The sequence below is a fragment of the Notechis scutatus genome, chromosome 4 (genome assembly GCF_049901735.1).
Source record: "Notechis scutatus isolate UNSWTSFEM ecotype Mainland chromosome 4, rNotScu1.2, whole genome shotgun sequence".
Lineage (NCBI taxonomy): Eukaryota > Metazoa > Chordata > Lepidosauria > Squamata > Elapidae > Notechis > Notechis scutatus.
This window is the reverse complement of record NC_142012.1, coordinates 136,471,983-136,495,461: the sequence shown is the minus strand read 5'-3', so window position 1 is coordinate 136,495,461 and position 23,479 is coordinate 136,471,983. Positions and strand designations below refer to the sequence as shown.

Below are 23,479 nucleotides of genomic sequence, written 5' to 3'. Positions count from 1 at the left end.
ATGCTTAAACGGGGAATAAACCACAATCGAGCGGCTACCTTCAATCTGCTAAAACCACCAATCGAAACGCCTGGCTTCGCGTGGCACGTCAAAGCAACGCCAAGCGCCGAGCAACTACCCTTTCCCAACTTCCCCCACGAGATGCCAAGGCCTCCGGGTCTGTCCCAGCGCCTTCCTTGTCCAGCGTCAGGCCTTCCCCCTTGCCTCTCTCAGACGTTACCTTGACGAGCAGCTGCTGACCTCGCGGGGAAAAAAAAAAAAAGAAGAAGCGTCCACAGTGGACCAGCCCTGCGTGACGCGCAGAAGAGGCGGGCCCGCAGAGCGGATGGGCACGCGAGGGCAGCGTCTCCCTTCACTTGTTGCCTGAGGCGTCGAGCGAGCCTCAAAAGATGCCCCGAGATGCTTTCCCCGTAGAGGCTGCGTGGAGTGGGCGAGGGCCTGCTGGCGAAGGTAGGACCCTGTTCGCTTGGGCGCCTTGTTGTTTGGTAACCTATGCAGCACCATCAGCGCCGCTTTTTTTTTTAATTCAATTCTCCCCGCCGCCGACCGGCGTGTAACACTGCCCTCCCTTCATTTGCAGCTGGGCAGAACCGGCCGAGGAGAAGAGGTGTCCGCGAGTGGCGTTAGCCTGGTAGCCGCTCGGCTCATCCTTTGTTTTTCCCAAGTTTTGCCCAGGCTTGTCGCTCGTGTCCTTTCTGCATCCCCGTTTATCTCCCACCCCCAACAACTTTCAATAAGTTTTCAGGGGAGAAAGACGATGTAAATCGACTTTCCTCCGATATGCGGCCTTCCCGACGTCTTGGATTACTAAATCCAAGTCTGCCGCATCTGATAGCTATTTTGGATTGGTGTGATAGGAGTTGGAGTCCAACGCTCTTATAGAATACCAGGCTGAGGAAGAGTAACAAAGTAGTTGATAAGTTTTAAATGAATTTAAGAAGCAGTAAGGAGGGTGCCTTGGACTACAGTAATCAGTCTTTCTATTTGTAAAGCAATATTGTATGAGCAGATCAAAGGCTTGTCTAAACCATCATCCTCTCCTGGAAAAAATCACTTATATACCTGTTTTCTTTTCATCAGTTTATACACATTCCCTTTTTTCTCTTTTCCAATTTATAGATGTTGAAAATCAATTTGCTTGAAAGAAAACAAATCATTTGAGATAATTTCAGTAATAATGTGACAGTTTATAGCAGTGATGGCTAACCTATGACACGCGTGTCACTCGTGACACGCCGAGGCACTTTGACTGACACGCCTGTTGGTGTGGGGAAAACCTGCACATTTAGAGGCTGCCTGTGCTCTACTCCAATCCCTGCTCCCTGCTTGTTGCGTGGAGGCGTGGTGTCACCGCTGCCGCAAGATCTTTGCAGCAGAGAACCAGTTTTAACCTCCATAAACTGAGGTTTGTCAGTTTCATTACCTCAGGAACGCTACAGGAGGAAAGGAGATCCATGAGGTTCACAGCCCTGTAAGGTGGCCTTCCGATCCCCACATCCTGCACCTGCAGCCCTGAGACCAGGGAGACGAGTTTCACAGCCCTGTGTGATCACCCCAGCCCAGTCCGTCATAAACCAAATTATTGATATTTCTTGAAGTGACACACGACCCGAGGAAGGCTACACTTTTTCCCGATTTTCGACACACCAAGCTGAAAAGGTTAGCCATCACTGGTTTATAGGCCATTTGACTGGCTTATAATTTTAAAAGGAATACAGGATGAGAAACATGGAAGTTTTATTGTACTAACCTTTTATAATTGCTAGCCAGCTTTTTTGCTGGAAAAAACATGAAGGGGATACAACTGTTGACTGAAATTACAATAGCATTGAAAAAAGCAATATATGATTTTCACAATTATGACAATCGTGATCAAAATTCAGGCACTTGGCGACTGGCATGTATTTATGACAGTTCCACTGTCCTGGGGTCATGTGATCACCATTTGTAACCTTCCCAGTTGGCTTCTAACAAGCCAAGTCAATGGGGAAAGCTAGATTTGCTTAACAATTGCATGATTCACTTAACAACTGGAATAATTTGCTTAACTGTGAAAAAAGATCATAAATTGGGGTACAACTCACTCAACTGTCTTGCTTAGCAACAGAAATTTTGGGCTTAATTGTGGTCGTAAATTGAGGATTATCTGTATTTTATCTAATGGTGTTTGGGAAATGCCACCCATTTAACTCTGATTTCTGTTTGTTTCCATATTCACAATTTATTAGGAACAATTATGTGAATGAGCACCCGTGGAAATAAGGGGAAGTAAAGAGACAGTGAACTATTTAGTGAAAAACAATTAATTTGAAATGTGGTGCTTTTAGCTTGTGGTCAAAGAAATTCTTAAAAAATGTAAATTAATCCCTGCCCCAAGTTAGAGAAACATAGACAAATGTATTGTTTAATGTAGTTGTGTTCTTATAATCACATTTAGCTGAAAGCATAACTCATTAAATACAGTGGGTTTTCAGAACAGATATCTAAGATTCTGCTTTTAAGATTCTGCTGTTTTACTATGAATGATAGTCTACTTTCTGCCTATTAAATGTCAGGTTTTTACTGACTCCTATTTCTAGGCATTTGATTGCCAATTGTATCAGGGAGTTGAATGGTTTCTTGCAATCAGTCCAAGCTACATTCAAGCTGAGTCTTCCTTCTCTTGCAGTTTTCCAAAATCATTTTGTCAGGAGTTGATTATTTGTTCCTATGTTGTGAGGGCAATTTTCTTTCTGGTCATGTGGAAAGGGCTTGTTTTCAGCAAGGTGCTGTTGAACTGTTATCAGCTACACCAGGGGTGTCAAACCTGACGTGTTGTGACTTCCCCTTCACTAAACCAGACATGGGCGTGGCCAGTGTGTGAGGCATCCAGCCCGCAGGCCGCAAATTTGACAGTCCTGAGCTATACACTATTTAGCGATTTGAAAGTTGCTGGTAAGCAGATAATTGGTCTGTATTTACTTGTGCTACTCCTTTTGCTGGATCCTTCACTATCATGTAGGTTCTACCAGATGTTAACCAATCTTCAATTTCACCTCTTTGTAGTTTGTTAAACTGCTTGGCAACAAATGGATTAGACCAGAGGTCTCCAACCTTGGCAACTTTAAGACTTGTGGACTTCAATTCCCAGAATTCTCCAGCCAGCTATGCTGGCTGGAGAATTCTGGGAATTGAAGTCCACAAGTCTTAAAGTTGCCAAGGTTGGAGACCTCTGGATTAGACAAGTCAGATATTTCAACCAAAAAGCCATGTAATTCATCTCCACCTGGAGTTGATCAATTTTTGATCTTTGCCTTTTTTTCCCTACCATTTCAGTTATTCAGTTATTACATGTTATTTCATTTCACCTTTTTTATTTTTATACACCTCCTTTATCCAAGCTGTATTCTTGTTGTATTTATTTGAGTTGTCCCATAATTGCACCCAGAACTGCATTGTTTCTTTGTTGTCAGGTATTGACTGGTTCACTGGAGCTTCTCCATTGTGGTTTAGTAGAAATGTTTCTGATTCCACTGAATTTGGATATTCTGCCTATAGTTTACAATTCAAAATTTGTTATGATTATCCTTTTAGCTAATAAAGCTACAGTTGACATGGCAGTACCTGGAGACAGCAGAATAGAAAAGAAAAAACAGAGAAAATCTTAAAATACAAAGACCTGCAAATAGAATTAGAATGACTTGCAAGAGGAAGCAAAATAGTACCAATAATGAGAAGTGTCTTGGATGCAATCACAAAACATCTGGAATACCACTTTTACTCACCGGCATTGACAAAATCATCATCAGCCAACAGCAAAAGGCTTACTTGGAAGAACTTACAATCTGCAACAATATCTTTAACACCAACAAGATAAGAGCAACTACCTCTCCCAGGTCATTGGGAAGGATTCGATAGGTGAATAAAAATGCCAAAGACAGTTTAAACATTTGGTTGACTGTGACAAACTATAATAATAATCAAAGAGCATTAATAGCTCCTCATCAAACTGGGAATAACAATTTGATTTTTGCTACAAATTTGAGTCCTTTACTCTTGAATATTTTTATTAATGACTTAGATGAGTGAATGCTTATCAAATGTCCATATGATGCAAAATTGAATGGGGAAATAGAAATAAAAATGTAAACAATATGGATGGGTTGTAATTTTGTACTGCTGTATAAATAGTTCTACTCTATTTTTCATTGATCATACAAACTCCAGACTGGGTATGATATTTTAAGAAAACAAATACAGAGAAGCACAGTGAAGATGACCTGGAGGCTAAATATTATGTGGAGAGATGGCAGTGATGGTTTTAACTTTGAGGAAAAAATGACTGTTTAAAGATCTAAAGGGAAATCATAAAGACAGATCAATATCTATTCTTGCTTGCTCAGTTTCAGGTCATATAAAAATGGTCTTAACATATGAGAAGGCAGAGGCAGAAAGCAGCTGAAAGTAAGAAAAAACTACTAAAAAGCAACTATGGCACTGGATCAAGAAGGTGTTTCGTATGACCTTCTTCAGTAGATATGCTCAAATTGAAATTGGATTAAGACTAATTAGATTACTGTCATCTTTTAATAACCACAGAGATAGATTCTCTCCAGGATCTACAACATTCATAGCTGTTAGAATAGGCCATTCTAAGATGATTGAATACTTGGAGAGAAAAGCATATGAAAAAGAATTGGGAATTGGATATTCTCTAGAAAAGGATTAGTGGGGATATGATAGCAGTATACCAGTATTGGAGGGGCTGCTGCGAAGAAAAGGGGTCAACTTATTTTCCAAAGCAAATCAAGAAACAATGTATGGAAACTAATCAAGGAGAAAAGCAACCTGGAATTAATTCCAGCCTGGAATTAATTAATTTGAAACTTCCTAACAGTGAGAAGTGCAGGTGGGCTGCAACCAGTTCACACCAGTTCTTGTGAACCGATAGTTAAGATTAGGCACAGTTAGGCATGGTTTTTCAAGCCGTTTTCTGGGCCAAAAACCTGAAATAATGGGCAGGGCAGGGCCAGACAGTGGTGGGAGTAGTCCCAACCATTACATACCTCTTCCTTTGAGGCGAGTGGCTGAAAGGCTGGGCTGGTTGTGATGAGTGATGTCACCTATCCAGTCACATGGCTAACTGGCCATGCCTACCCAGCCAGAGAACCGGTTGCTATACAATTTGCAGCCCACCACTGGTGAGAACAATTAACCAGTGGAACAGCTTGTCTTCAGAAGTTATGGGTGCTTTGGGGTTTCCGGTTTGCGAGGCTTCGGCAGCGGCAGGAATTTGCGATCCAGCGCGATCCCTGCCGAGCTCACTGCCAAGGTTCCCCCGATCCGTTTGGATCTGGGGGATATAGCTGCCCTGCAGGGGCAGCTGAAGACAGGGGGGATCTGGAAAGGGGGCAAGGGGTGTCGCAGACCCCCTCCCCAGCCAGCAAAACCCCCTTTTCCCGAGGCGGAGGAGCAGCGGTCAGCAATGGCCGCCATGAAGAAACCTGCAAACGGATAAGATTGTGCAGGAGGAAGAAAATCGGAGAAATTGTGAGAGCTGTTTCTGGACCGGGATAAAGTTGCCAAGGGATAAGAAAGTTTCCTGGGGCTTGAAAATTGCTACGGAGAAGTTGCTACATTGTTTCCAGAGAGAAACAATGCACACAGAATTCTAAAAGGGAAAGTTTTTTTTTTCTTCACTTGACAGCGGATGGAATAACAAGAGAAATCTGAAAATCTAGGTAATTAAATACTGAAGAGATAAGGATTTCTGATTTTTTAAAAAAATTTTTTTTTTTGCTGTGAGTGGGAAGGGAGAGGGAAAAATTGGATTAGAATTTGAAAATAAGGAGAAGACTGCCTGGATTTTTAAAGAGCTATAAATACTAACAAGGCTTCTGAAAGATATATATTAAATGGAACTTTGTGATCAAACTCCAATCCCAGAAAGAGAAAGTGAAGGAGAAAGTGCTTAAAAGAATTAACCTACTTGGATTGCTTGGTGATTTTACCACTTTTGAGAATTATCTCTGATTAAAAGCACTTGGGTGGTTGCTTGGGAAAACTTTTTCTCTTTATAATGGCATTACTTGTGGACAGATTGAAACTTTTATATCAAAAATATGAGAAAGAAAAGCAAGAAGGGAAGGATGTTTTTGATACTCTTTTTCAGTATTTAGAAATGGCGGTCTACACTTATGTAAAATTGAATGGACAACAGGACGACTGGGACAAAGAAGAAGCCATTTTTGATGAACAAGTGACTTTGGCTGGGGAAGGAAAGGAGAAAGAGAAAAAGGAAAAAGAGACTTTAAGACCTATAAAAGCAATCAAAAAGAGAAAAACAAGATGAAAAAGAGATATTATGTTAGAAGACAACAGAAAGGAGGAAAGCAGAGAAAAAGGGAGGTGGAGAGGCAAAGGGATAAAGAGGACAGAGAGAAGAATAAGCAAGGGAGAAAGGGGACGAGAAGCCTCAATAGTAGAGAGCAAGATGTAAAGAAACAAAAGTGTTTTAGAGATAATGGGTAAACTTTATTGATAAAGGGATTCTAGAGGTACATAAGATTGTTTTTATATTTGTATTTAGAAATAATTTTAGAAAGTTGGAAATAATGTGTAATTTAAAGTGTGATAAAATGTTTAATATAACTTAGTGAAACTTGTCTTAAGAAAAGGGGAACATTTTATGAAATAAGGATTTGAGATATGATGTGGGGGGGGAATAATGGTGGAAAATATAAGTATTCCCAAAAGGCATGTTATTTAATTGAAATGGATAAAATGGTTAAGATATAAAGGAGTTGGAGAGAAAGATACAAATGAATGTCAATATTAATTAGATTGTGTTATTTCAGTGGAATTTTTTTTTTTTTTTTTTTTGAAAGGAGAGATTTGAAGTAGGAGAAGCAGGAATACCTTAATGAAATAATGATTTAAAATATGTGACGTGGGGGGGAATAATTATGGAAAGTAGGTGCTCCCACAAAAGTATGTTAATTAATTGAAAAGTAATGTGCTAAGTGTTTATGATATAAAAGAATATGAATATTAATGAATAGATCAGTATTGGTATTGATAATATTGTATAATTTTAGAATGTACCAAATAGAATCCCAATGTAGGTTAGGTATTTTATATTAAGTATTATAAATGTAGGGGAAAGAGGTAAAGGCATCATACTCCAATTAGTGTACAGGAGAAGCTTTTTTTTTTAAAGAAGAAAGATAAATCGATAGCTGGAAATAAACAGACAAAGAATAATAAATATTATGATTTGAATTGAGATGAGATAAATAAAATAAAATTAAGAGAATCTAAGAGAGAGAAGAAGTTATATAAAAAATTGAAAATGGTAATAATGATATGGAATGGCATATAAAATGAATATGAATTTGACTTGGTGTCTGTACAAAGAGTTTTGACCCGGGATTAAGCAACTTTCAGAAAAGATTTTTTTTTTTTTATGTTTATATGTTTTGTGTTCTTATGTGTTTATGTTTGAATGAGTTAATAAAACCTTGGAGAAAGGTTAGAAAAGGACAATGGAGAGAAAGATAGAAGAAAATAAAGCAAGTTAGAAAGGGAAAATATGTGATTGTAAGGAAATGTGTTAATGTTGTAAAACTTTCAAATAATTTTTAGAAATTTTTAGAAAAAAGGTTTTATGTTTGTATGTTTTGTATGCTTTTTAAAAATTAATAAAATTTGTTTAAAAAAAAAAGAAGTTATGGGTGCTTCATTACTGGATATTTTTAAGAAGAGATTGGACAGCTACCTGTCTGAAATGGTATAAGGTCCCCTGGACTAGATTCTAGATTCTTCCAGGTCTATTTTGATTAATCGTGCCTAATTTTCTTTTTTCTTCATTATAGAATTCTCAAGGGTCTTCAAATTATATTTTGAGTCCAGTTATTTGTGCCTCAATTACATTGTTTTGTGGCCTGTTTGGTGGTTTTCATGGCTTTCTGTGGTATCCTTAAAAGTCGTCTGCAATAACAATGTTCAAATGTGTTGATATTTGTTCTGTCCTGCTTTTGTAAGTCCAACTTGTGTGTATGTGTGTGTGTGTGTGTGTGTGTGTAGTCTCACAAGAAAAATGATAATCTGAACAATTCTGATCTTTGTAGGTATAGAGAATTTTGGATTTTGAATATTTTTCCAAGACCTTCATTATTACTTTACAAATCTGTTATCAGATAGTAGTTTTTAACTACTAGATCACGTACAGTTAATGGTTGGTTAATCCTAAAAGCTATCTCCCAATTTAATATATTCATTATCAATTCTGAGACTAGTTGCTATACCTGTTATTATTTAATCTTGATATATAATTGTAGTCTCATTCTTTTTACTGTGCTCCTTGATTTTCATTATTATACATTGTAGATAATTTGCATTTTAGCTATCAACTATTTCTTGCTCTGAATTTGTATTTCTGAAGTGAGTAGGATATTGAATTTAAAGTTCTGTGGCAGAAATAACACTTTGAAAGCAAAACTATAGAGATTATGCCCTTTTTTAAAAAGTCTTTGGGAAAACTATTCCTGATTTTTTTCACAGTTTCCTGGCTGACTTTAAAATACATAAGCTGTATGTTGGTACAGCTGTGATTTTAACAATTCCCTGACTGCTCATCATATTTTAGTAGAATTGGTACTGTGCATATCTCTTCTTAGATTGATATTCTTATTGACTGCTGAAGATATTACAGGATTTGAACTAAGATGAATTTTAATGAAACATTTAATTCTAATTTGAAATGCCAAGATTTCAAAATACCCAATTAAGCTATTTTGCATAAACTACTAGATTGCAGCAGTGTTATTGCATATTGAGTAAAAGGGAAGAGAACATTCCAACTGTTTCAGTTTTTGCACAAATAAGATAATAAAGAAGAGCATGAACAAAAGACTGAATTTAAATAGTACTGCTCAAATATTTCTTTTTAAAATATTTTAAAATCTGATTTACAAAAAAGTACCCTTTTGGGTGTCTCGTATTTCACTTCTTAGAGTATTGTCTGTTAGTATGCAAGTACTGCATATTGTTTAAGATGTTTTTTGAAGCAACAAAGAAATTTGATGGCAAAGACAACAGGTGTAAGTAATGTAAGAAATTGAAGTAATTTATACTGTTTTATGTATATACTTTCCTCTAAATAGAATTGAATAGTGAAAAACACACAAAGGATATTTAAAGCTTTTAAGGCAATATAAATTGTGGCAAGTGAAAAAAATAACCCACTGAAAGTCACATTAGCTTCTCCCCACTTGGGGTATTCTCCTTAAAAACAAGTAGACTACTATTTTTATCATTCCCTGGGGGTTGGATATGAAGCATTAGAAAAATTAAATTTTGAAATAACATTCATGAACCTGATTAGTTGCTAGTAAAATAAAGGAAAATCCATGCAATATACATTCATGGGGAAATTATAGTTTTCAGTTAGATGGAGCATTAGCATACACCCACATGAGAAAGTTGTTCAGGAAAACAGAGCAGGTGATAATTAAGGGTAATAGAATAATTGTTATATAGCATGATTTTTTTCCAGCCCACATTTTTTGATTTTAAAGCTCTCCAGACTGGTCCAGACTCCATACATGGTAAAAATATATGTTATCAAATCAGAATTATGAGCAAAACAGCTCTTAGTATGTCCTTTACAATTTAGAAAGCGGATTTGCTATAGTAAGATAATATATTTGCTTCTAAAAATTTTGGATCTATGCTACTGATGATTCTTGTTTTAGTAAGACAAAATACAGCATATAAAATTACAATTTTAATTTTGAGAAGAGATAATATTGATGTATATCCCCTTTACTCTATTTACTTTACAAGTGAGGAATATAATCTTTTGAGAGAAAAGCCACAGTGAAATTACTGCAGGACACACAGAATTTTTGAGAGACCCCAAATATCTTATACATTGTTATTTTTAATTCATTAATTTAATACAGAGTATTGTCCTCAGTTCATTTTTTAAAGATAACAGCTTGTACCTCTAACAAGACCAACTTACTTACCCTGTAACATAGTGGAGAAGAGATGAAATAAGTCAAAAACAAAACTTTCCACTGTTTGCTTAAGATCCGGCAATCATAATATAGCACATCTATATTATTGAAAAAGTTGGTTTAACAAGTATTTAAACCACTGATTTTATGTGCCACTGAATGTATGTGTTCGTGTGTGTGTGTTTTGTTTTGTTTCAGTTGCTCTAAAGCAGCTATATGTTCTGAAATATATCAGAGTGTTTTGCTTTTTCAAGGTTGATCCCAAATCCATGAACTGATAACTAGGTCACAAACCTCTAAAGAAGGCAGAAATGTTCAACTCTTAGTATGATAAAATGAGCCTGTGGAATTATTGGAAAAGAGCCAATTGGCATTGTAAGGAGCAGCAGTTAGTCAAGTTGGCATTTAGAATCTGTTTCCTTCACGTCTTGTCTTTCCTGACTGACATTCTTCCTGTTATCTTTGGTATTCACTTTGACTCTCTGCAATTGTTCAATTTCCTTTCTTTTTTTAAAAAAGAATAGTTTATCAGCACAAGCCCAGGAAGGGTGTTGTCACAGGAAGATTGCTGCCTTTGTAAACTGGGCATGCACACACAGATGGAGGGGGGGCAAAATCTGAGCCCTTAAAATGCAAACATCACCTTGTATTTACATAAGATGATGGCAGGATCCAGGCAAGTTGATTACTTTTCTGAAACTGACAAGATTTCACTTGATCATTTACCATATATAATATAGGCAGAGACATCTTTTTACAATCCCTAAAACTCTGATAATTTACCCCAACCTTTTTCCAGAGAGAGAGAGAAAGATATATACTGTATATCCTGAAAAATTTGAAGAAGGATGCAGGGCATTTGAAATCATTGAAGTTTTATAGTATATTAACTCTTGATTGATTTAAAAGATAGGAAACCTTACTGTATACCGTATTTGCACGGCGTATAAGACGACTGGGCGTATAAGACGACCCCCAACATTTTCACTCAAAATATAGAGTTTGTTATATACTCGCCGTATAAGACTACCCCCTCTTCCACACACCTTCCACTTTGCACTTTTTTTTTTGACGCACTTTTCTGCTTTGGACAATTTTGAAATGAGCTAATCCAATTTTGAACCAAGAATATGCAAATAACTATGGAGTTTAGAAATGAGTTTTAAAAATATTTTTCATTGCTTACCATTAAGCGTAAAATATGTTGTAAATAAAATGAGAACACGTTCTCTTCTCAATACAGCTGATCTCTCTCTCTCTCTCTCTCTCTCTCTCTCACACACACACACACACACACACACACACACACAAAAACCCGGACACTGAAAAGGCTGCCAAGGAACAGTATATTCAATGCCTTCTCTTTAATCAAGAAACAAGGAATTCCTTAGAATCTTTTTTTCCCCAAGTGGCCCTCTTTAAAAAAAAATGGAGGTAACACTTTCATTCAAAAAGTCTTCCAGTATCTGGAGTCGCTCAGACATATTGAAGTGAGGCAGGAGAGTAAGTGAAATTTGAAATGATCCAGCTACCGTTTTCTTCCCCTCCCGCCCGAAGGCCATTATCTCCACGAGGGAGGCAAAGAACGAGGGGAGGCAAGGAAGCCAAACACGCTAAAAAGGATCTCTTTATTTTCCTACACAAGGTCACACCTACTTTTCCGCATTCAAAGGACAACCTCTCCTCACCACCACCACACACACACACACCCCCAATACCCGCAAACAATGTTCTGGGCATTAATCACCATTGCTACATTAACCTGGTAAATTTATACCCTGCCTCCCCAGTGTTGCTTTGACGGCAGGATTTCACACAGCGGGCGCTCGCTCGCTCTCTTCTCCGCTCTCCCACCGTTCGCACATGTTGGAAGCACCGTAAAACCTGATAACCCACCCGGGCTCCCCATCCTTAACCTACAGCCGCCCGCATGCAAAACCTGCGTGCAAAAAGAAAAAAAGAAAAAGAAAAGTACGCCGCACGTGAGGATCTTCGAATCCTCTCCTCCCCACACCACTAAGGAAGGAAGAGGGGAAAGGTTGCGCAGCGCGTGGCGAGTGACACCCGCCACACACACACACACACACACACACACCGCTCCCCCAGCCTCCTCCCGGCTGCAACTCAAGCTCGAAGTGGGAGTTGGAGTCCTCCCGGCGTATAAGACGACCCCCCACTTGGAGGCATGTTTTCAGGGCAAAAAAGTCATCTTATACGCCGGCAAATACGGTATTCCTTTTTTCTGCTACTTGAACTTTATATCTAAAATATAAATAATAAATCAAAATGAAACTGGGTCTGCATAGTACAGACATTTGTAAAGCTTACAAATGTCTCGAATGAGAATTAGTGCTCAAATGAGAAATGTGCTCAAATGAGAATTAGCTGGGAAGAGTGAGTTTTATTCTTTTTAACATGGCTATTGTACAAATACGATGCTGTAATCAATAAAGCACTGATTATGTTGCTACTTGTATTTGAAGGTCACAGTGCAATGGATGTGAGAGGAGATTCCATGAGGATGGCTGTGCACCTGCTTGCCAACACTGGACATGCAATACACTTGCAACAAGCTCTTGATCAACTTCAAGAATGGATCTCCCTGGACATTCGCCTCTTTCTTGTCTCAGAACGCCCTTCTCCAATTAAGTATTATGAGACATACCACCAAAAGAGTTCCAGGTTTCCTAGTACTTCTGTTCTCCTTTTTTTGCATGAGGACTTTGGAGAAGAACGTTTTTTCCAGGTTCATGACTTCTTCCAACATCCACCTTGGCAGCCTGTTCACATTGAGTGTCCCAGCAGGAAGCTATCTTACCATGCCCACCTTGATCATCAGGACTTCTATGGACTGGATGAACATATGCCAGTATGGGGCTTGAGACAAGTTCACTACGGCATGGAAATTCTGCGTGTCACTCTCTATTGTAGCTTTGATAATTATGAGGATGCAGTAAGGCTTTACGAAACAATCCTGCAGAAAGAAGCAACTGTCCAGAAAAGTGGCTTCTGTGCTTTTCTACTGTACACAACACAGAGCCTTGTGGTTCAGCTCTGCTTGAAGCAGCTGCCTTTGGGGATGAGTGTTGACCTGAAGGAATCTTCAGTATTACAGTTCAAAGTGTATGAAATTGGAGAACTGGTTCCACTTTTGCCCAATCCCTGTGTCCCAATAAGCAATACTAGGTGGCAAACAGAAGACTATGAAGGAAATAAGATCCTGCTGCAGGTACTTGTTGTCACTTCAATAGATACCAAAAGACATGATGGTATAACTTTTGTATTGTCCTTAGCAGGGGTCACCAACCTTTTGGACCTCAGGGACCACCAAACTCATAATTTTAAATCCCAGGGACCACTAATTGGTTCTGTGGGCATGGCCTAATTTGTGGGTGTGGCTTGGTGGTCATGTGAATGGCTGGCCATGGCTTGTATGTAAATATTATAAATATTTATATAAATATTGAATTTTTTATTAAAAAAGAGCAATGTTTATCCAAAATCAGGCAAAGCAGGCAGGCAGATTGAGTTGCTCACAGAATCATTCAGTGATCTATCTATCTGCCATCAGCTAGCTCAGTCTGTCACATAAAATTTGCTTGCAAGCAAACTCACAAAATTAACTTACAACACATCATGTATGTAAATATTGATTTTTTTATAAAAAAAGAGAGCAACTTTTACTCAAAATCAGGCAAAGCAGGCAGGCAGATTGAGTTGTTCACAGAATCACAGATTCATTCAGTGATCTATCTATCTGTCATCAGCTACCTGAGTCTATCACATAAAATTTGCTTGCCACGAGTCTGGACTGAATAATAGAACCTTCAGTCCTAAGGGAGGTTCAGCTGTGCTTAAAAGCAGAGCCAAAGATCTAAAGATTAGCTAGAAAGCAAGAAATCCAACCATTTCCTGCTTTGTAGCTAATCTAAATCACCCAGCACAGCAGAACAGCTGATGGTTGGAAAAAGGAAAATTAGCAATTTAGCAGGCAAATTTGCCAGGTAAGAAGTGAGTGGACGGGGAGGGTTCCACAGGCCATGTGGGTGGCGTAGCCTTGTGTTTCTGCACAGCCTGGATTAATTGCTTTGGGGGGCTGCTCTGGGGTGAGATTTCTCTGCGGCCTACCAAAATTTTCTCGCGGCCCAACAGTTGGCAACCGCTGGTCCTTAGCATGGATGCAATAACTGATACTGCTGTTTTCACAGAAAATGTTGTTCTTCAGATATTTATTTATTTGACGTTTGGTACAGGTGATGATACATCTATTCAGTGTTTGTTTGCTTAGTTATTCCCATTACTGTTCCACTTCCTCTGCCTCTCCACCCACTCCAACTCTTATTTCCTGATATTTGTCACAAGGCATCAGCAGGTTGCGATGGAGGAAAAGGACCCACAGATTCATAAGAGCCTTCAGTCTGCTGCTGGGCTGTGGGCCCTTATTAGCTGCCCATTTGTACCTGTCATGCCATCTCCTATTTAAAATTAAAATATATTAAATATCTCTTAGTTTTTATTGAAGAATAGCTAGAATACACACTAAAATGTGAGGATCATGTTGACAGGTACAAATAAGTTTAATACTTCCATTCAAGGCTAGGTATGTGTTTTCCTTACCTAGGTCCTTAGTAGAACTCTTTAATTACTGATTTGTGATTGACAGTTTTATAGGATCAGGTGTAGATTTGACTTTATTACTATTGTCAAGATGCAGTTAATTTATTTTCTTGTCCACAGGTTCAGAACAGAGTCTCAAAGCACAAAGGAACTCAGTCTCTACCCCCTAATTGGAGTGACAACACTGATAAGAAAGGATCTCCCCATTACTACTGTGATTTATGCTCCAGTGTACCTTCCGTGACTCCCAGAACTGCTGTTCAGCAGAAAAACCGGACACTACGAGCCATGAAAAATAAAAACAAATCCTCAAGGAGGATGGTTCAAAATCCTGCAAGTCTTTTTAGCCCTTCACAAAGCAGCTTTAATTCTTCCTCTAGTTTGTATAATATAGCGCATTCTTCTTTGCAAGATCTAGGCCCTTCCCCAATGAACCTGGGCACTAAATTGAGACATTCCAGCCATGAACTCTGGCTATTCCAGAACAAAGGAGAGGAGGAGGAAGAGACTAATGTTGACACAGGCAAGAGAGTATCACCTTTTAAATGTGCTAACTCTACCCTAGACAGATTTTCTAAGGACTTGCAAAAAGAACTTCTTCAGTCCCAGGCACCAAGTTCATTTATGGGAGCAGGTTTGGGTTCTGAGGACAGGAACTCTCTATTGTCTTCCCATGTTGCTGAAATTAATAAAAGATCAGGATTTAGTCATTTTCAGCTGAGCACTTCAGGAGCAATTGATGGGAATGAGAAAGATGAGGAAGAGTTTTTTATATGATTTGAAACTTCCGTGTATCTTTCACTGCCGTATTTTTGGAATATCAGAAAGTCCAATTGATTTATGCTTCTGTATAAATAATCTAGCAATCTATTGCTATGCTATCTTTTTATATTAGCACTACAAAGAAAGGTTTATAAAAGAACTTGGGGGGAAAGTAGATGAAGAAGTGTAAGGATTCTAGCAGTTACCGCAATTAAATCGTGAGTCTCGAGCCAATATAAATTTTATGTACTGGAGAACATTGTGCAACAGATTGGAAAAAGCCATTCATTTTAATGTACCACATTAACTGACAAAAATTCACTAAAAATCTAGGAGAAAACCCCAAACCTAGGAAGCCTAAAATAAATTTGGGAGGCATCAAATTGGGATGATAAGAATAGTGCTTTAGTTAATCTTGACTCATCTGAGAAGCTCCTCATAATCTGACCTCATTAGTTCTTGGGTAGGACCTCCAGGAAATATCCTAAAAGAAAGTAATGGAAAAAATATTGCCACCAAGAAAATACTTGGAGACCTTCATGAAATCATGAAGGTTCAAGCTTAATTTTTCCCATACCATAGAAATTAATTTAAAGATATCAAAAACAAAATAGCCATTTTTATTTTGCCATCATTACTATGCTAAGCCTGTCCTCACTTTCCCCAGGCTTCCTGTACTCTATGTGTTGATGTCAAAAATATGAAAATGCACCTTTGGGTCTTTGGAACCGATGTCTTTCCATTGTTGAAAGTGCAATTTATAAAGCAGAGGGGCACACATTAGTCTGGCTTCTGAATGGCAGTCCAAAAGCTGCACTTTTTAGAATGGACAAGATTAGACAATATGTCTAAGGCCAGGATAAATGCTACATTTCATTAAGCATAATTTATAAGTCAACTTATTTAAGATAAACTGGTTATTCTACTGTTCATTTATTTTCCTTATGTTCGTATTAAAACCTAGTAGCAATTTTTCCAGATTGTTGTGGAGAATGTATCAAAGCTCATTTAGTTCTGGAGCTCAGTTTTTGCACCTTAATGGAAAACGTAGTGCTGCTGTTGTGACTACTGTATTAATATTACTTAAACTATGAGCTACTTCTGTCTAGCTAATGATACTTAATAATGAGTTCTAGAGAACAGGAAATGAACACTGAGCTTGTTAAGTAACATGCTCCTTTTCTCAACTTAAATTTATAATCAGAAGGCCGAGCTATATTCGGAATGTTATGTAACTATAAGAACAATAGCAAATATAGGTGTGACTCTGCACTTGCTTTAAAAGATGTCAATAATGAAAGATCGGCTTGTGAATCTATTTTTTTATTGCAGGAATCTCAATACATTTCTGGCTTACCTGCACTTCCTTGCCTCATCTCAGATATCACTACAGATTTCCTTCCTATTTTTTGTTGCTACACTTTACACTAAATGTCTGTCGAAGAACTGTATTTGAGGTCCTATCTGGAATAAAACAATCCCAAATTGTTTGAGATATGAACTAAAATTCAGCTGGTAAAACAATTTTATTTTGAAGACATCTTAAGCCACTAAGTAGGTTCTTAACTGTTCTCACAAGCTGGTTTTTGAAAGCATTATTTTAGCTAAACAACATTAATAATGCAACATAGTTGTTTTTTTAAATTTCTCCTGCTTTGAAAGGGATCCAGGGCTAAACTAAGTGGGAAAGGCATTTGCCTGAACTTTGCTTTTGTATAAGTTCAAAAGTTAAGGCTTCAAAATATACATGGAAGTCAGCAAAGTTGTCATTGGTTGTCCTAATTATAGAGGAGGAAGAAATAGCATCACAGATGCTAATTAGTTGCTAACAAATCAGAATAACAGAGCAGGAAAGGACCTTGGAGATCTTCTAGTCCAACCCCTAGCCCAACCCAAAATGCAAAGGCTTGTGATGGCCTGCATAGATTTTAAAAAAATCATCATAGCTGAATCATAAAAGCCTATTTTATATCATCCTTATTGTTTGAATTCCTACTACTTTTAAATTTCTGAAGATGAAATGTTAGACTAGTGAAAGTGAAGCATATGTTAGGATAGCAGCCTTGTGCTTTCACATCTTACTATGTGTCATAATCCCAGATTTGATCTAAAAGTCATTGTCCCACTCACACTGCTCTTAGTATGAATTGTGACCTATAAATAATGAACTGTCTATTACCTCAATCAATTCATATAACCCCCAGATAAAAGCAATCATGTTTGTATAATTGAATATTTAGAAAGAACATGAAAAGCAATCAACTGAGGCCTAGGTCTGCCAATCTATGATATATTCCAAATTTCAGATCTAATATACTATTTGTCAATGGAGCTAGAGTTCTCCAGGCTCTTAGCTTTCTGAATTTCAGCCTTAACCTTATCTAACAGTTTATTAAATAATAAGGTGCAAGAATCAGGACCACAAGTTCAGTTCCAGTTAAGTTAATTTATTGCTCATGTCTATACATCAAGAATCTAGTCAGCACTAAATTAGTACTAGATAAGAGTTAACAGAACTCAACGGAGACTGGACTTGAACTTCTTAGGGCAGGAGGTTCAAACTCAATTTCATTGAGGGCCTCATCAGGGTTGTGTTTAACCCCAGGGGGGCCGGGGTGAGTGTGCCCAAGGTGGGTGTGGCCAGCTTGATGTCATTCATGTCCAGGGGGTGCCTGCCAGTGGCTTGAGCTAGGTGACAGCCGCCCCCCCCCCCAATTTTTTTGTTGGGGGGGGGGGTGGGGGGGGGTGTTTGGTCTTTTTCGGGGAGCCCACAGGCCAGATCTAAGCACCCTGTGGGCTGGATCCAGCCTGTGGGCCTTGAGTTTGACACCCCTGACTTAGGGGAACATAATGACTTCAGGCTGATTCCTCTCTTGACTCTGGCCCTCGGCTCTGCCTCTCCTCCCTACAATACAGGTAGTTCTCAACCTACGCACCACAATTAAGCCCAACATTTCTGTTGTTAAGTGAGACATTTATTAAGTGAGCTTCACTCCATTTTACAACCTGTCTTGCCACAGTTGTGAATCTTTGCAGTCGATAAACTAGTAACACGGTTGTTAAGTGAATCTGGCTCCCCCATCGATTTTGCTTGTCAAAAGGTTGCAAAAGGTGGTCACATGACCGTGGAACACACCAATGATCATAAATATGAACCAGTTGCCAAACATCTGAATTTTGATCACATGAGCATGGAGGTTGTAAGTGTGAAAAATGGTCATAAGTCACTTTATTCAGTGCCATTGTAAATTTGAACAGTCACTAAATGAACTGTTGTAAATCGAGGACTACCTGTATTGACAGATTGTTAACTATCTGTGTTAAAGTACTTGTCATAAAACAAACATTCTAAACCAACAACATCTCTACAAATGGAATGACCTGCTTTTGTATGAATGCTTGCACAGAAGGTGTATTGAGCTATTTCAGTTTGTTTATCCCACAGGAAATAATTGGGTATAAAGGAAAATGCTTAGAGTAATTTTAGAAATTAATCTAAGTGGAGTGTGGCTGTTTTCCCTCCATTGTAGTCAATTAGTATGCAGCATGCCTCCCATTTTCCTTCTTCCAATGAGAAAATAATTTGAGGAATGTCTCAAAAGTGCTGTTCCAATTTTTATTTGCAATTGCAATTTTCAGTGTGAAGTCATTGCTTCTCAGCCATGCTGAGTTTAGCTCCAAAAAGCTTTATGAAAAAAGAAGAATAAAAAATGTTTATCATTATCAATGCAAAATGCTGCAGCAGTTTAAATGAACATGAGGTTGCACTGTGCTTTAGCAGTATGGGTGCTATTTAGTTGGTCCACAATGATGGGGAAGCAAGAGGGACATTTGGTGGGGTGTTACAGGACAGGATGCTCCAAAGTTACTTAGTGTGCCTCAGGGCATAATAATATCTTTTGTCTTGCCCGAAACCAGCAGCAGAGTTACTTTAAAAAAAAAAGGAAGAAAAAACCTTCAGCTTGTTGCCAAGGAACTGAAATAGTGGCCCATAGCATCTTGGAAGCAAAGCAGAAGACTGTTGGAGTTTTGCCTAGTATGTCCTGACCTGAGCATAAGATTTTGGAGTAAGTGAATATCTGATGATTAATGTAGAAAGAGTAATTCGTTTAATCCTGTCCTCAAAATATTATTATGCACCGTATGCTGCCTGAGCTATATGTGCCATGTATAAAATTGCTTATAAATGACCTAAATAAAACATAAATAAAGATCAGCCAGAGATAGGAACAAAAATTGCAACTGTAGAAAGGGGTAGAAGAGAGCTACTGGCCAAGAGAAGAAATGAGGGAGAGTTTTCTTCTTCCCTCCCATTGCCAATTATGGGATTAAATTATTTATGCCATCCTAGTGTTCATCTGTTTCTATGGGCATCCCATGGAATGAAAAGATTTGGAAACTAGTGAAATCGCTCTTTCTTCAACAGGATGCCTGATTTTACCTTAAATGACTGATGGAAAATTGTTTCCACACTATCTGCACTATCCGAGTTTCTGCTTGTGGAATGGATATCTAAATAGTATGTTGTGCGCAATTTTCCTGTGTGTCAACTGGTGCTTCCAACTCTTTTCAACAAGGCTTTGCATTTGATCATCTAATACATTTCTTACAGCGTCCTTAATCTGCTGGTTGCTGTTGATTGACTGAAAATGAATTGAGCAGCAATATTAAAAATACAGTATTTAAATTATAAACAATGAACTCCAACTGTTCATTCAGAACAGCTGGAGGAACTTTGAAAAACCAGGGCTACTTAAGAAAGGTATTTCATTCATGCTAATTCATTTTTAAAAATGCTTCATTTAAATACTGTACAGAATCATAAAAAGAATATTGGTATTTGCTAGTAATCTACTGGAATTCCACTAGTTTCAATGGTGCCTTTTTAAACTTACCTCTGACATTTTGGTACAGATTTTAATTAAAAAGAACCCTTTAAAAGTATTACTAGGGTGTTTAGAAAATTCAGCTGGTGCAAATGCAGTGGTGTGAATAGTTATGTGTTTTTCTGGCAGAAAACATGTGACACCTCTGCTGCGAGAACTACTTTGGTTATTAGTTTTTTTCTGTATCTAATTCAAGATGTTGGTGTTGACCTTTAAAGTATAGGACTAGGTTATTTGAGGGGCTGCCTTTCCTTCATCTGCTCATCCCACCAGAACCAACAATGTGGGCATGCTACTAGTTGTATCATCTAGAGCAGTGGTCACCAACTGGTGGGTCAGGGACCACTGGTGGTCTGCGAGAAAATTGTGATGGTCCGCAGAGAAATGTCATCCCCAAAGCACCCCCCAAAACAATTGATCCAGGCTGCACAGGAACACAAGGCTGTGCCACCCACATGGTCGACCCACCCACTGGCCCCCACGCTTCAGCTGAGCAAAAACCTTACCTTGAGTAGAGCCATGTGAGCAGGAACTGGAAGGTAAGACCAATGGCGGGTCAGGGAAATCTGCCCCGGGGTGGCTTGCTGACGTTGGTGAGAAAGTCGGTCCCATATTCCAGAGCTGCAGTAGTCACAGGACTGGCCCTTTGGTCATCCCAGAGCAGTTGCTCCTCCACCGGGTGCACTGGCCTGCCATGGACTGCTGGAGTTGCTCCGGGATGACCAAAGGGCCAGTCCTATGACTACTGCAGCTCTGGAATATGGGACCAACTTTCCCACCAACGTCAGCAAGCCACTGTCAGTCAAAATTCATATTAGTATTCCACAGGATTTAAAATTATGAGTTTGGTGGTCCCTGAGGTTTAAAAGGTTGGCAACCCTGATCTAGAGAGTTACATCTGGCAGGTCCTAGCAATGGGCCATCTCTGATGTGGTACCTGCATCATGGATTCTTCTCACCCCTGAAGTGGGGATGGCTTCATCTCTTCTGAGCTTCCAAAAATCCCTCAAGACCTGGTTATTCCAGCAGGCCTGAGGTACCCAGTGGATGGGAAAATTAATGATGTGGCTCCATTATTATTAACATCCCTTCATCTTTGAAGACAATAAAGAACAATAATTCTTTGTTTTAGCTCTGTTCTTATAGTTAAATTTTAAGAAATCATTTAATGATAATTGCTTTAAATATGTATTACTTTAGTTTTGTTGTAGGCCACCTTGTGTCACTTGTTTGTGACGTGGGCAGCTATATAAATGTGATAAATATTTAAAATATTATTACGTATCATGAAATTATTCACTTTGGATTATTTTTTTAAACATATGTTCATATAGGAGAAATATAAAACATAAATGTTAGCCAAATTTCCCAAAGGTGTTTGTTGCTGTGTTCCACCAAACAGCTAATTGGTTTTTTTCCCCCATGATTATTGTAAAAGCAAAATTGAAATGTTGGAATCACTATTGTTACTTATAACATCTAATATAGTGGTGGTTAAATAAACCAACAATGAAATTAGATTAACAAATGCATATATCAGTAGTTTTTCACAAAAAGTACATACAGTTGTTTTAGCAGGGTGTGGTGGGAAAAATGTTTGAAAATATAGATAGAATTATAGAGAATAGAATTTTAAAGAAATAATAATCAGTACATAAAATGTAATCATGTGGGAAATATGAATTAAATCATAAGAGTATATCAATGTGCCTAATAGGCCATAATGAAAAAGTTGTTTATTGAGTTTATCTAGAAATAGGAGAAGCTACAATCTTTTTCTAATTTAAATTAAATGTTTGCTTTTCCAGTGACTTTTATTCATATTTATTGAAATATACTGCATCTCCATCTTGTGGTCAAAAATGGGAGTTTTTCTTGAAGATTTGTTAATTGTATAGAGTAGCTTTCATAACATTCCTGTGATTATTTCCCACACCTGTTATTTGGAACAGTTACTCAAAATTTATCTAAGTCCTTCCATGTACCAAACGAAGTGCAAAATCTCTACTGAAAATATTTATATATGTCAATATTTGACATCAGCTGAGGTTTTGGGGCTGTGTTTCTCTAGATCTCTGATGTGAACCAGATGCTGGTTATAAGTGGGTCACTAGCCTGGTTGGCTTTCTCTGAGCAAAGGTAGGTCAACCACTCAAATACTGAAGCAGAACAGATATCAACTTTGTCTCCACTGTCAATATTATTGCAACATGAAATAGCAGATGTTACAATATCAGCAGTTCATAAATAGTAATTGTTAGGGGATTAATAATATAAGGAAGGGCTGTTTATTAAAGTGGAATAGTGTTAAATTCCAATGGGATTTTATACTTCTAAAATGATTAATTTTATATGCATACAAAATAAAAAGTGAACAAGCAGAATTGGAATGTTAGTCCTGATATTCACCAAATTAAGGGTTTATTTTAATATTTTAGTTTCCCAATACACTTTTTCCAATGCAAGAATGCTTGCATAGTTTACATTACAGGTTTGTTATACAAAATACATGATTGCAGATATGTTACTCTTAAAATATTGTGAGATTCTGAAGGTGCAACACTATCACAATTGTTCCAGAAATAGAGGCAAGATATTATGGATATGTGTATATATGTTTTTAATGTAGGTAGCACAAAGGAATGGCAATATACATACCTTAATCCCTTTGTGTTAAACGAATGGCATGAATGGCATAATCAAAGATATCCTACAGCAGTGATTCAGAATGGAGGCCAATAGCACTAATATAGGAATTGACAAGGGAGATGGTAAATGTTATGTCAGCACTGTATTGTATGGGGTCAAAGGCAATGAAAAGCACTCTAACTCAATAGGGAGAAAAGTTCTTGGACTGGTTTGTTCTTTTGTACATTACAAGCATTCCTGAACTGTTTATCTCATACCATCTCTTAGCTCCAGAATTAAAATGTGCTTGAAATACAATGTTTACTTTTTTGCTTTCTGCCCTCTCTGCTAAAATGAACAACTTTAATTCCTTCTCCATCATATCCTTCTATGTTCACTACCAATCAAATAAGTTGTTAGTTTCTGTCTTGACTAAAGAGCTAAGAAATATACAACATACAAGAGATTAACAGCTGGATTTTGATGTAATGTAGATATTCTAATAACATGAAATGTATCAAGTTCAGACTGAAGTTTCTTGGATGAGAAGCTAAATATCTTCAAGGAAAAATAAAGTCCAGTTAC

General features: G+C 38.0%; 1 protein-coding gene across 2 annotated transcripts; it reads left to right on the top strand.

The window, feature by feature from the left end:
- The first annotated feature begins 146 nt into the window (after positions 1–146).
- Positions 147–23,258, top strand: FAM124B (family with sequence similarity 124 member B). 2 transcript variants are annotated; one of them, XM_026667995.2, is made up of 3 exons: positions 147–450; positions 12,485–13,230; positions 14,739–23,257. In XM_026667995.2, the coding sequence occupies exons 1-3, from the start codon at positions 390–392 to the stop codon at positions 15,393–15,395; spliced, it is 1,464 nt and encodes a 487-aa protein (XP_026523780.2). In that variant the 5' UTR covers positions 147–389; the 3' UTR covers positions 15,396–23,257. The 2 variants fall into 2 exon arrangements, with proteins under 2 accessions (XP_026523780.2, XP_087821155.1); XM_087965029.1 differs by lacking the exon at positions 147–450 and adding an exon at positions 7,702–7,768 and having other exon boundaries at positions 14,739–23,258.
- The last annotated feature ends 221 nt before the right edge of the window (positions 23,259–23,479 follow it).

Bases quoted from the DNA above. Each gene is read 5' to 3' on its own strand.
- FAM124B (XM_026667995.2), top strand. From the start codon at position 390: ATGCCCCGAGATGCTTTCCCCGTAGAGGCTGCGTGGAGTGGGCGAGGG. The intron at 451-12,484 runs GTAGGACCCTGT...TTGTATTTGAAG, and splicing joins GCGAGGGCCTGCTGGCGAAG to GTCACAGTGCAATGGATGTG. The intron at 13,231-14,738 runs GTACTTGTTGTC...TCTTGTCCACAG, and splicing joins GAAATAAGATCCTGCTGCAG to GTTCAGAACAGAGTCTCAAA.